The sequence below is a fragment of the Marmota marmota genome, unplaced genomic scaffold, assembly GCF_001458135.2.
Source record: "Marmota marmota marmota unplaced genomic scaffold, marMar, whole genome shotgun sequence".
Classification (NCBI taxonomy): domain Eukaryota; kingdom Metazoa; phylum Chordata; class Mammalia; order Rodentia; family Sciuridae; genus Marmota; species Marmota marmota.
The window spans coordinates 24,338,402-24,353,432 of record NW_026000005.1 but is presented as its reverse complement, the minus strand read 5'-3'; the positions used below and the strand labels follow the sequence as shown (position 1 = coordinate 24,353,432).

Below are 15,031 nucleotides of genomic sequence, written 5' to 3'. Positions count from 1 at the left end.
AGTTTTCCATCACTAATACCTTCCTAGATTTCAAAGTTTATAAACTTGATTCATCTTCTGATGTGGTTTTCATTGCTTGAGTCATTTGGGGTGTGCATTCAGTTTTAAATAAATTTGAGTTTTCAATGTCAGCTGTGAAAATATCTAAGGAGAGCTTTCCTATGCTTCTTAAGTCATCTCTGTTCCAGGCATAATATCTTTATTTCTTTCAACTGCTTTTCATTGGATATGGTTTCTGGGCCTCTCAATAATAACTGAATGCTTTTTGTACTGTTTTTACATCTATTAAAATATTGAACCCAGAATTAAATACAGATCAGGATATAGCAGAGCCTTTCTCTTTCTTGGTCAGATAACACAGAGGTAGCTTTGGGGGTGGCTATGTCAGGCAAGCAGCTAAAAACAGGGGCACTTAAGTAGTTAATATTAAGCCTACTCTCCTGAATCCTATGCTTGTACAATTGATCTTTTTGACAAACTGACTTCAGGATGTCATCTTTCACCATTCTATTAAAAATAGTTTCCCTTTTCAGTTTTTGTTTCTACCTGAATTTGGTTTTTAGGAAATTATTTCTATCTGAAACTTTATTATTTATTCACTGCATAAACTTTACCATCTATTTGTCTAACATGAATGAAAATGCCGTAAGAATTGAGGCTTTGTATTATTTACCTGGCATATGGCATATCCAATAAACACTCGTCAGATGAATATATCATACTTTGTTAAATTCCATCTTCTTTAATTCTGGAGAAATCATCTGAGTGCTAATTCTGTCACTCTTAACATATTTCCCAATTCTCTGAGATAACAAGTACTGAAAATGTAGTAAGATTGTGTGCCATACCACCATCCAAGTTACACACGGATCCAGTCTTCATCAAGCTCTATTGAGCTTTATTGGAATACAATGAGAAGGGCCAAGTGCAGAGTATTTTGGTATGTGTTGTTTAATTTCTGGCAGAGTAACAATAAGCCACCAATTTGTACATATCAGGAAAAGGCATTCTAATGTTATACCTACATCTTTGTGTATAATTTGAATCATCAATCTCAATCAGAAAACAAACTGAAAAATCAATATAATATAAAAATTTGTAAAAATCAATATAACCCATATTTATAACACTTTCCTGATTTTGCCAGTCTAGAAATCCTATCAAAAAGGAAAGGAGATATAATTTATTTAAATAAAGACTCCATGGAGGTTGCTGGTGATCACCATGTACTTATTTATTAATTTCATTTCACAAACATGAAAATCTTCTCAGGATTAACACTGAGATTGTTAGTCATGTCTGAAACTCATTTCTGTAAAAATTGGTAATTTGCTCCCTGGCTTCCAGTGCAAGGCCTATCTATGCTTGGCACTTCCTAATACTCGAAGACAGCAGAATCACAGTCTCCATTCTTTGAGTGCACAGAGATGACGACCATCTTGACCTCCATTTCTGGGAAGTCCTGCATTTTCAGTTTGAACATCATTTTCTTGCTGCATGCAGGTAAAATCAACTCTGGAGCCAGGAGGCTCTTCTTTCCTGCTGATATCTGTTAGGAGTTTCAAACAATGGGCCACCTCATATTCTCTCTTGCTAGGCTTTAAGCCTCAGCTCATACAGCTTCTTAGCTCTTCCTGAATTTATTCTTCTAGATTACTTTTTTTTCCTTACCATTTGCTCCTCTCTTCCTCTTTTCCACATAGCCAAGGTTATCAGTGAGTTCTTGAGGCAGCTACCACAGTATCTTCAGATTCCTCTACATTTCTTGCTCTCTGAGATACGTTATCATCACAACATCAGAATTTCCTTTTGGAAATCTTTTCTTAACTCTTGGGTCTTCCTTCCTGTTAGGGTTTTGATCTAGGTATAATAGCGAGCACCATGTCTCTGGCTGATTTAACTGAATCCCCAGTATTTAGTGCACTTTTGGCACATAGTAGGTCCTCAATACATATTTCTTTAATGAATGAATATAATTTCTTAATTTTGTTTTCCTATAACATAGGGCATATATTTGACTATGTTCTTGTGCACTTCCTTGGTGACTTACAAGATAAGTAGACACTTTTATTGTTACCATTAATTTTTCTTACCAAATAGGTTTTCATTTTTGCTTTTAAAGTCAAACTTATAGTCGATATAGCAGTATCTGATTCAGATTTTGACATCTACAGAGGTATTGCTCATAACTGGACAATAAAGAAAAGCCACGGATATAAATTAACATCTATATTAAAATATATTGATATGCAACATACATAGATATATGAGTATTAGAGTTATCAGAATATATAATTTTATAAAAATTCTATGTATTCAGTCTTCAGGATGTTTTTCTTATTATCAAGATAATAATTTCATATTATCTTATTATCAAGAAAGCATATAGAAGTACTTCAGTATAAAAATAATAAAACAAAGTTTTAGAATAGTAGGGTGGGGTTAATTAACTTTTCTAATGCTCATCTTTGATCTGATAATAAAGATACCAAATTACTAAAAGGGAAAATCTGACATGCATGAAAGTATTGTATTCCAAATATTTACCTTTGTAGATATGAGTCATAATTTTTACTTCAATTGTGGGTATCTACAAACATTTTCTAACTTAAAAAAATAAATATAGAACAATCAACTAACAGAAAATAAAAATGCAGAATCACAGATCTGGAAAGACAATCAGCCAATCTCTCTCTTGAGTTTTAGGGACATATTTTTTTCTTTTTAAATAAGAGACTATGGAACATGCAATGTTAACAATCTTCACTGTCAGGAAACTTGCTAACATTTCATCTAAATGCCTCATGCATCACTGTAGGCTCATTTCCTCTCATTGAACAGAGGCAGGACAGCTGGCCAGCATCTTCCATCTGCACTGCCCTTAGTCTTAACTGTGTCACAGACGCCCTCTGAAACAGGAGTCTGAGCACAATTGGAAACAGGAAAGAAAACTCTTAAAAAAAAATCTTATGGGAAATAGTGTTTTAAACCTAACTTTGAATGGAGCTATAGACTAGGTCAACAAAGGGGCCCAAACACTGAAGTGCTGTCCCTTGAATAATTGAGACTAATTCTTAAGGAGTATTATGGGGTCATAAAACACCAAGCCTGGAAATTAAAGATTTTTATGCCTCATCAAAAAGTCTTTGAATGTAACTTCCTGGCATGCTGCCAACAGGGGCAGCTCTTTGGGGGGAAACCCTATGCCAAAGGCCAAAAAGGCAGCTGTGTTATTCAGCTTCTAAGAGCTTCCAACTCAACACCCACACAAGCGCAATTATGAACAAATTAAAGGGATGCAGACAGAACATAGTAATTCTGGTAATTTAAATAAATAGAGGAAAGTCTACAATTAGTAGGAGAGATTGATTTTCTGGTAAACCCAGAAGTATCAACCCAGTCCCTTAAATGACACCCTATCCCCTTTGAATATGCATAGTTATACCCAATTATTTAAAAATAAATTTCCTTTTACTTATCATTCTAATCACTTCTGATCTGTCTTACACGTGACCATATACCCACTAGCAGAAATTATGAGGCAAAATAGCCTCAGAAAAATCTGTAAGGGGTATATAGGAATTGATAACACTGAGAAAAGCTGTTCTGAGAGCACAGAGCCAATGGTGGCCATTTCTAGCAGGGTTTAATACACATATCTGTAGTTAACTGAATGGATACTTCAAGAACAGAGAAAGTTAGATTTTTTCAGAAAGAAACAAAGATTAATATTATGGAATCTGTTAGGCAACCTGCTTGTATTTTATTAATGAAAATGAAAATATATTTGATCATGCTATATATTATATCCTTAAAATTACTTACTAAAATTCAATGTCCATCTCTGACTTAAAGCAAAAAAGGGACAGATTAAAAAAAAATGTGGAAGCGAGAAATACAAGGAAGCTTATTTCACTTGATAAAGTGTTTTTTTTTTTTTATCAAGAACCAGTAATAAATGTTATAATTAACAGTCACTCCGATAGGCAGGAAGATAGACAGACAGACAGACAGACAGACACACACACACACACACACACACTCACACACACAGTAAACACTCCTGTGTAACCTTTAAAATTTCAATAACTGATGCTGATTTTACTTTGAAAAAAATAGGTTTCTTTTTACAAAGGAAAATCAGAGGAAGATCATCCTATATGTAAATCAAAGTACAAAGTAATAGCATGATAATTTAAACAGAATGATGCCAGCACAGGGCAGATTAATATATAAATAGACAAGCATGTCTATAAGCCCACCCATTTATGTGTATAAGGGAACTTAATTATTCAATGAAACTACATTTTAAATTAATAGGGAAAGGATGGAAAACTCAATAAATTTATTAATAATTTGTTATATATTTTGAAGAAAAATTCTCCTACTTCATACACTGTGAATAAAATACAATGTAGATTGTATCTAGAAGAAAGTAAATGGGACAAACATAAAATCAAAAATCAAAAGAAAAGATGGAAGTATTTGACTCTGAGACTAAAGCTTTTTATGGTAAAGGATATCAAAATCAAGCTAAGAAGACAACAAATTATAATAAATTATTTGCAACATGCATGCACTAGTCTAAAAATAAAAGAGAAAAAGAATTAACAAATAGAAACACTGGAAAAAAGTAAACTGCAAAGTAGGAAATAATATAAATGGACAAAACACCCACAAACTCAAAATAAAACCTTTAATTAAGTTTAAATTCCATCTGAAGGGAAAAGAAAATCAAACTAAATCAAGGCTCACTCGCAATGAAAGAAATCCAACATGGCATGGATAAACATTATATTAGCTCAGGGTGGTATATGGAGAACTAAACTACAACTATATTCTGCTTTCCTAATCAAGCAGGAAAGATACTTCCAAATGTGTATCATTGGGGTATCACCTGAGTATATCCAGTGGAAAGTCAACACATTTATTAAGCTCACTCCTTTGTCTGTTCTAGGGAGTAGGAACCAGATGGTTCTAGAATGCTTGCCCTCAGTCTTTGAAAAACTATTAGCTTCAAATTGGTACATCTTGGAGGGGGGGCTAAACTTGGATGATTACTCTAAAAATGTTTCTATAGCATGTTATTAAATCTTCTGCTGCATGGTACATTTTAGCCAATGCTTTTAGTGTGGTACTTGTGTCCTGAAAAAAATAACCCAGCATCTGTCCAATTTTGTAAATTGAACAAACATTACTATTATTGTTGTCATTTGTGGTACATGTACAAAAAAATGCAATGGAAGACTGCCAACTATACATATTTTACAAATGTGATTTCAATTCAAAAGAAAAAATTCTCAAAAATAAAGTTTTCAGTAATAAGAAATAAGAGCAGAAATACTTCATAGGAAACAATTTATGTTGTTGTTTTTTTAATTAAATGAAAAAAAAGTAATATGGTCCCCCCCCCCATATCCTGAAATTAAGAGCAGTTTTGTCCATTCATCTTCTCTATAGATAAAATGAGAAGACAGAAGAGGAAATGTTTATCAAGCAATTTATAAAAATACATTTTTAGTAATAACTGATATCAGTGTCACACATTACTCTTCTGGTTTGTCAGAGATTCATGCCTGAGAAACACCCTCCAGACCAGTGTTCAAGTAGCTCCCTTGTTAAGGTTTTCTGTCTGTCTCTCACTATAGGTGATGAGAGCAAGTGCTTCCCAGTGATTTGGTTAATTTATAAAAAATAGAATCAATTTCTCATTTCATCAGGATTGAGCCTTTTCCTGAACTCCTGTAAATGAACAGCAGATAAGCACTATTTATTATATTGTTTGGTAGAGCACTCAGTTTTGATTATTCTGTTTTCTTGTGGCTATTAATGAAAAATGTAATATGCCTCAAGAAAAAACAGTTGCAGAGGTTGGCCTCTGAGTATTCAGGAAGCAAGGGATATTTTGTTAAGAATTTATTTTGTACTAAGAGCCCATGGGAAGGCAGCAGTAGATGTCTGAATGTCTTTCCAGGACCCATGTCCCAGTGCCTGGAGAACACTGTTGACATGGGTCTTTGGTTTGCCCTGAGAGCCGACAGTCATCCAGTAATATTCATGGTGCTCAGAACACTGATGAGGTTGTTCAGGACAGCCCAGGTACCTTGACACTCTCCATATGGCAAACCCAAGTGACCCTTTTTCCCTCCAGTGTCATAGGGGATGGACACTGGAAGAGAGGGATCTTCTTCATTTTTGCCTTCCCTATCCATCACATATGCAGAACACAAAAGAAGGATGGAGAGCACCATTTAACCACATCTTCTTCCCAGGCCCTGAAACAGGTATGTTCATTTGAAATGAAATGCACTGGCAGAAGCCAGAGGGCAAATACAAATGCAGGTTAGTTAAAGATGCTTATGGCATTTGGAACCTCCAGAGGAAACATGTTTTTCTGACCTAATAAAGGGAGGACGTTTTATGGACCACAAAATAAGAATAAGTCATCACTCCTGCTTTTACAAAGAGGGTAACTAAGTGTGTGAGAGCAGATAGGAAGATACTATGACCAGTCCCATCCTCCAGCTTCTGCAGACCTTGCTCCCTGAGGTTTGAGTTAAAGAAACAAGACCTGGACATTTGGGAAGATAGATGGGCTGAGGCTGGAGAGCTGACCTGGATGTCACCTCCCCCTCACTTACCAAGGTCCATGCTCTTCGAAGCTTTCAGGTTAATTGATTCAGGCTGCCTGGCCGGTGTCACAGATCTGAAGTTGATGTGCTGATCTGGAAAATATACTGTCAAATCTACCCCAGAGCTGTGGAAAGAAGCCATATGTCATACTTAGGTCTAGAATAAAATCATAAAGAGAGGACAAAAGAGAGAGAGAGAAGCAGTTCTCATTTGGAACATAGTCCCTATGAGCTTCTTTGCAGCCCATTGGTATGTATTTTGAACCAATTCTTACTTTCAGGTTTCTTTCATGAGATGTAGCAACCCTGTTTTCATATATTTTATCCTTAGTACAATTTAAATAAAGTACAATTGCAGTACAATTTAAATAAAGTATTCTCTAGCTAATATTATGTTTGACTCTTCACTGATTTTTGCTAATTGGGATCCTGCTATACCATATAGAACTTTGAGTGGGTAACAGGTGCCTGGGAAGCACTAGCACTTCATAGCTTGTCACCAGACATTAGCAGTGCTCTAAAGCGGACTGAGATTTCTGCAGGATAAGCATGCCCTTCATTTAAACATAAGTGAAAGGGTTGGCTCCTCAGAAAAAAACCATCTTGCTGAATGACTGATGGCAGATGGAGTTTGAATTTTTACCTTATTTAGGTTCATCTTCCAAAACTAACGTGAATGCTGAGCAGATAGTCCACTCATCAATAATACCAAAAGTCAATCCCAGGAAAAGCATGGTTGACAATTTAGACACAAGAAGCATCAAATGCCCATTATAGGATTCCTGGTACTTGTGGTCAGTCTCAATGAATTTTCTTTCTGCTGGATATTTTATTTATTTTTCTTGAGAATGAAGGGATTTTATATAAAGAAATTACAGATAATAGCTTATATCTCAATCCAGAAATGCATCATATTTGTATACTTTTCATATATTAAACTCCACTTTCTTGGTAGCTTGTCTGTTTATGAGGTACATACGGTAGCTCATCTCAATATGACTTGTACTCCTAATCTTAGATACAGAAAGAACTCAAATTAAGCATGCTCAGGAAATCTGAAAGTACTGAGGTTGAATTTTTCAAAAAGTTGGAGGTTGATATTTTAAACAACAAAGTAACAAAAATAACTTCTGAATAAGAATTCATGTACAGAGGAATCTCAAGTTTTAAATGAAATATACCAAAATAAGTTCAATTTTTCTTGAAACTCATCAGTTATGGACATTTAATATTCCCTGACAGCACTGTTAAAATTAATATGTAGCTACACTAATATTGATGAATGAGTAAATGAACCTCCATTAATAATACAGTGGGCAGGTAGATTAAGAAAGTAGCCCTGATGGACAGTACAAGATACTCTCAAGAGCCAGGATGTGGAGCAGGTCCTGGACTCAGTTTAATCCCCTTTCTGCTACTTACTAGCTGTGTGACCTGGGCAAGTTGTCATTTCTCTGTTATTCAGTGTCCTCACATATAGATTTAAGTGTATTATTCGCATTGAAAATGAGTATAATTACATTTTCTACCTTAGAGGGTGACCAAAAAGATAGAATGAGTTAAAGATTTAGAAAGTAAATAGACTCACACAGAGCAAGTGCTCTAAAAGTGCTCAGGTACCAAACGAGCAGATTAATAAATAGATCTGCTTTTGCTTCCTAAATGACTGAGTTTCTGAGCTTGTCCAGATTTTTTTTTCACAGTTTCCTTGCCATTTCCATCTTTGTTAGCCCTTAGAAGGGCTGTGACTAAGGTAGCTTAGGGACTAGGGAGATGTCAGGCTATGTGGCCTCATCTATAAAACAGTTAATAGAATTTACTCTATAAGGCTATTGTAATTATTATATAAGTGAAGGAATGCTCAATACTAAGATTAGTGCCTAGCATATACAATTGCAGTACAATTTAAATAAAGTATTCTCTAGCTAATATTATGTTCAATCAATGGGAGCTATTACAATGAATGGGAGTTCTTTATTTCTGTAGATTATGGTGGCCTTTGAATGAGGACCTGCAATATTCTTCAACGAAAAGATTGTACCTGTTTTTGTGAAACTTTTTGTAAACAAGAAGTTTAAATCCACTCATTGGAGTCATGAATTTCAATGGTGCCTGGGTGCATTCTCAACAGACAAAACCATTGATACATACAGTGTACTAGATGTGGTATCTAGTGATAGGAAGACATGCTAATTATGTGCAAAAATCCTTGACCCACTTAGTTTTATTGATCTAACAGCAATTCTGTCTCTCTTTCAGCACATTTTAAAGAAGAATCTAAGATGCTAGTGTGCACACGAGTTTCCCCAAATCCTTGATATTCTGGAAGTACTTGCCTTTAAATGTGTTATTCGACCTTTATTTGCTCTTAGTTTTTCCATCCTTTGATCTACTGTGATGATGTGGATTTAGTGTCAGAAAGACTCATGGCCACATAGACTCAAGGAATTTAAGAACTGGAAGGGATTAAAGCCTAGGGCATCATTTAGATAAGACTCTGAGGCCCAAAGAGGAGGACTTATGTTCCAAGGTCACACAGGTGGCCAAGGGCAAAGCCAGGAGCAGAACCATAAGCTTTGTTAAAATGGCAGCCATCCTGGGACATAAGTTGTTTCAAGCCTAAATTTCCAAAATTTCAAAGCTTTTCCTTAACTTAGTGCAGATTTGCTCACAATCTCCTATGCAACTTGCATTTTAGTTTAGCTTTTTGTTTAAACAGAGGGGTGCATATCATGAAACTAAAGAAAGCCAGACAGTTGATCAAAACAGATGCTATATGTTATAACAAAAGCCTTCAGGCAGAGGTTTAGAACCAACATGAATATTCCTCTTTAAAACAAAGATCACACTGTATTTGAAGTGCTGAGCTCAAGGTGGACTATGGGGATCTACCCAAGTGAGGAATGTATTGGTTGCCCAAATTCATTCTCAGAGTGTCTTCCAAACTGATATATTAAGGATAAGAACTCAAATTCTCCTAGGCTCGTGAGAAATAATGATCTTTATCCAAGAAGGTGGCAATACCACTTGACATAGTAACATCAAGTTAGGATCTATCCAAATGAAATGAATATATTTTGATAGAGATATTAGGAAACACTCAAGGGTGGTCAGAGAAATAAAAGCTTCTTTATACATATAAATGGAACAAACATATTGTTTATATTAAGTATATATATGTATGTCTGTTATGCCCATTAATTTGATGTATGCATTTGTTATCATCATTTTGTGACCACATATACAACTTGAAAACCATCAATGGGAGGATCCCCTCTTGCCATGAGACAAAATGGAAATGCAAAATAAGGTTGATGTCAGATTGGCAGATATTTAAGGAGGGACGTGAGTGTTACATAAGACATTATGGGACCAGAGCCAACGTGAGCATATAGCACACTGAAATAATGACTGGAGTATTGAATTAGTTAATGTGAAAATATTTTAGACATGTCAGTAAGACTAGTGAAATGGTTTGTAATTTTATCTACACATCAGAAGTGTTTAGAGTGAGAGGGTGACACGATGATTAACTATAAACTATGACATATTTTAATTTTGAAGGGAGTTAGCGTGTACTCATGGCTGAGTGGGCTGCACCAGGGGCTGTGGGAAGCTGAAGTTGACAGCAGGCCAAAGACGTGTCCTAGATCGAGGCCGTGCTTTCAGCATGAACAACCGGGAAATCTATCAAATAGAAATGATACTCAATGTCAAATTATGCTGCATAATGAATAAATAAGGGTAGCATGAAACATATGCCAGTGTCCTGAATGTGGTGACAAACCAGGAATGTGAAAGACACACAAGGGCCAGCAGGGCATGTTCAAGGAGAACTGTGTGAAATAAAAAGCAGAGGAAGAAGATTTTGAGAAGTATGCCTATATATATATATATATATATATATATATATATATGACTGAAACCACTGGTGTCTTATGAATAGATTTCAACATTTGGCTAGTGTGAGAGTAACAGAGGTCATGTGTGCAAAGCAGAGAGAGAAGGATAGAGACAGAGAATGAAAAATATGAACATGTAGGAAATTATCAAATGTTGTCCAAAATGTTAATAATATTCATAATATTCAATATATTCTGCCTGCTGTTGATCTACCTTCAACTCTCCCTGAGATCCTGCAGTAAAAGATATTTCCCTTATATTTTTACTAAGACACACATATTCTAACCTTTTCTCTAATAATCATTGGCAGAGTAGTAGAAATAAATTCAGGAATGTACTGATTTCATTTGGGTTTAAAGTACAGGCCTTAAGTTTGATCTAATTTGTGTTTCCCTTTCCATGCAAGGGCAGTTTTCCACTGTGAAGAGTGTTTCCATCCCTAAAGCACTGCTATTCCCTTTTAGAGGGCTTTATAATTTTTTTTTTTTTGAATGACAGAATTGCTCAATCCTCCTGGCTCCTTTCCAGTGTATCCTCCATCCCAAGCTTCACACATCCAAACCCTGCTGCTGCTGGTCACCTAGGCAACGCTGTAGCTTGCAGGACTGTGCAGGTCACAGCCTCCCAGGAGGGGGAAGAGTTTCAAGGCTTAAGACTTGTTCCTTCCTCTGCCCTTTTCCCTCCACCGACACTGCTTTTCCCCTCTTTCAGGTAGTGTTTTTCTCTTGTTAGTCCCAAGAGTACTAGAGATCTTTGTATGTGGCTTCCCCCAACCATTCCATTCTCCACAGTGAAACTGCCCAAGGTCTGACATTGTCATCTGGTGGGTTGGAGCCCTTCAATGCTTCTCCACTGCTCCCTGAAGAAGCAAGGTGCTTTTGGTGCATGGTAGACAATACTGGACCTTGATATTTTCCCCCTGGATACCATGCACTACAGCCACACTGAATGTATGATGAGTCCCCTCTCCATCACCTGGTTTTCTAACCTAGGTTGGTCTTCCTGCCACTTCTCGGCATTATAGGCTCCTTTCCATTTTCTAAGAAATTACTGACACCACTTCTTCTGTGAAAACTCCCTTGATCCTACAGACAGAGTCAGGTGGCTCATTTCTCTGCACTCCCATGGCATTTTGTATCTAATGCTGAGCAGGCTGCATCCTTAAGTGTCTGTCTTCTTAAGAGGACACTGCATTTCTGGCTGGCAGGGATGCTTTCTGATCCATTCTAGTGCATTCTAGAGTGTTTGGCTCAAAGCTCCAAAAATACTTCTGAATGGATGAGTGAATGAATGACTTAATGTTCAAATACTGCAGAGCAGGAAAAAAAAAGAATGAAGTCTGAGGAAATCATAGAGGAATGTGCTTGACAGAAGAGGGAAGGGGAGAAATCTGAAGATCTTGAAGAAGTCATAAAGGTGGTCGCTAACTCCCAATAGATATATCTGAACCACCCCTCACCTGCAGGTGTCTCACCTGAGCAATCTCCCTGTCCTCCCCAGCACGGGTCCTGAGTACCTCTCACTGCCACGGCCCCAGCAGGGATCCAATGGAGTCTGGCATCCAGTGGATATCAGCCCTCCTCTATTTATCTAATCCATGTTACACACAATGAAATCTTGAGGTTTACCATATCTATTGTCTTTTAAGACTCTACAATAGTTTTTCCTATCTACTGAATGAGGCATGTATACCTCATCCGTGCATCCTGGGCTTTATTGGCTGGTCAATAAGTTGTACATATCAATTTCCTTTCCCACCTCCATGCTGTTCCTTCCCTCTCTGAAATTCCCTTCTTTCCCAGGCTTATCTCACACCTAACCTCTAGTTATGAGGAAAGATTCAGCTCAAATAACTTTTACCATCGCATTTGGACTGATTCTCCTAACTGGAAGCAGTCCCTCTGCCTCAGACCACATGTTAAATTACACCTTCTATCATTTTGTATCTTGTGATCCACTAGCCTTCTGGCTTCTTGAGGGCAGGGCTTCTGACTCACCTTGTCACCATTCCAGTGGTTTTGCATATACTGGATATACTGGATGAACAACAAATCTACTTTATTGAAATTATTATGAAATTATTTAAAAATGGATTCTTTAATGCTACCAACTTGGATTCAGGATTGAGATAGACAGTGGAAATAAAGGGGAAAAATTAAATATGTCCACATTTTTTTCTAAGTAAGCCCTCGAGATACTGATCTAGAATATAACCGTGATTATCAACCTAGTTCATGAAATTGTGTTTGAGTAAGATAACTAATTTCAAAAATAGAAAAATCAGAGAGAGCTAAATATAGGTAAGCCTCCATCTAATAGAGTTAGATATACTCTTGTGCATCTGTATTTTTAACAGGTTGTATTAAAAAGCATTGCTACAAGAAAAATGAAGAAATTTCACAGGATTATCATGGGACACGGAATGGAATAAAATACACAGTTTTTAACAGGCATAATAAATACAGAAAATAGCAAAGAGACAATTTAATGATTTTTAAAACTCATCAGAAGAACAAAATTTATGAATTCCACTAGTCAAATAGTATGTATGCTTATAAATCTCCCTCTCTTGTGCTTGTGTGATTCTAAAAAATTATTGATTTTTTTTTAGTTTCTATTAGAGAATGGATATAATATTGGGTACCCTTTTCAATATTTTAGATTATATATGGTGTTGCTTTAATTTTTAGATTCCATTAACTTTCTTGGAACATCTATTTTTAAAGTACCTTTAGGGTTTGTGAATTACAAAGAAAAAAAATCCTGTTTCATTTTCTTCGGTTTTGTTTCATACCTTTCCATATAAATTTTCTTTGGGCATCACTGCTCTTGTTTTCAAACTTGTAAAAGAAAATCCAACCATTTTCTTAAATAGTTTCATCATATTAGATGAATCTTAACACATTCTAGGGAGCAAAATATGAACAATCAATGCTATTAGCTTTGAGAAGCTGTCTCTGGAAAGGAATTATAGATACTATGAGATTTCCATTCTGCAAAGAAATAGAGTAAAAATAAGGTGGCTGCGTTTTCCCAGAAAAACCATAACAGGGGAACATTTATGATATATCATTTTATCGATACCTGTGGCTGTAATCTTCAAGGCCCAATTCCAGACCAGAATGTGGTGGTGGGGAAGGTGGTACTTCACTCTCCGCCCATCCGTCATTGGAAAGCAATAGGTCTATAAACAAGGAACAAATGAAGCTGTAGTAACCCGGAGGCAGAACCATTCAGTGCCTGGTTTTGCTTCAGTCCATCTCGCAGACACGATTTTTACCAACACATAAACCAGCCTTCAACTAAATAAGGCTTCACCCAGAACCAAAGGATTGTCAGGAGAGCTCATGCTCCCTGATCCAGGAAATATGCTCCAGCTAATATGTGAAGCTGGTGACCTGCTGGCAACCCCTGGCATGTCAGCTCCCTGCATCCTTCCCCCACCTGTGGAAGGCTGAAACATACTCATTACCTGTGATTTCTGGAAGATCAACAAAACCATGTCTTTCATGCTTTAATATTTTTGTAAATAAGACTCTGTAGGGATTCCTCTGAATTATATAGTGATTTAGGCATTTGCTTCAAAGGCAAAAATACTTTTAAAAAGCCATTTATATACAGTATATCTATTTATTTAGACACTATAGAGGGAAACTCCCACTCTTTCTTCTTCCATTTCATAACAGAATCACTTGGATTTAGGCCTTAAAAACAAAAGGCCAGGGTCTAAATCTAGGTTTTCCTACTTAACACCAGAGCATATTTTTCTAGGAAATTTGGACTGGAAAAACAACACATATCCCGAATATTGATACCAAGATCGAGTAAGGTTTGATGAGATCTTACTGTTTATGAGACATTGTACTAAATATTATGTGCATAATTCCATTGAATGCTCAAAATTTACACTAGAATTTATTAATATTTGTAAAGCATTAGAGAGTATCCTGGTTTATTTTATTTTATTTTTTTTGTTTTTTTTTTTTTGAATATATGCAATTTTTTATTTGTAAATTAACTTTGTTAAAATTTAAGAGAAAGATATAAGTCATCAAATGGAAATGGCCTCACATTTTTACCAAGCAAACTTCTTTCCAGTGAGGAGGCAACTATCTCTATTTTAGGGCCACCTCTTCTGCTTGGCATTAAATCTCATCCCTTCCAACCTTCTTGGAAAGTCATACAATGGAGTATCTTTCTCTTTCATTTACATTTCTAATCTCTCCCATCCTAACTAGATCCTTTATTAAACTCACCCTTGATCTTATTTTCTCCAGCTATTATCTTTTTCTTTTTTTTTTAATTTATTTTTTTTATTGGTAGTTCAAAACATTATAAAGCTCTTGACATATCATATTTCATACATTAGATTCAAGTTGGTTATGAACTCCCAATTTTACCCCAAATACAGATTGCAGAATCACATCGGTTACACATCCACATTTTTACATAATGCCCTATTAGTAACTGTTGTATTCTGCTACCTTTCCTATCCT

The 15,031-nt window shown here is 36.0% G+C and overlaps 1 protein-coding gene across 4 annotated transcripts in view; it reads right to left on the bottom strand.

Annotated features, from left to right (window-relative positions):
* Positions 1-15,031, bottom strand: part of Pard3b (par-3 family cell polarity regulator beta) — a 981,002-nt gene that overhangs the window by 384,882 nt on the left and 581,089 nt on the right. For all 4 annotated transcript variants that reach the window (XM_048808385.1, XM_048808386.1, XM_015481294.2 and 1 more), the window contains 2 exons: positions 13,620-13,719; positions 6,642-6,757 (listed from right to left, as the gene is read on the bottom strand). In XM_048808385.1, coding sequence (XP_048664342.1) covers positions 6,642-6,757; positions 13,620-13,719 — 216 coding nt within the window. The remainder of the gene's footprint in view (positions 1-6,641; positions 6,758-13,619; positions 13,720-15,031) is intronic.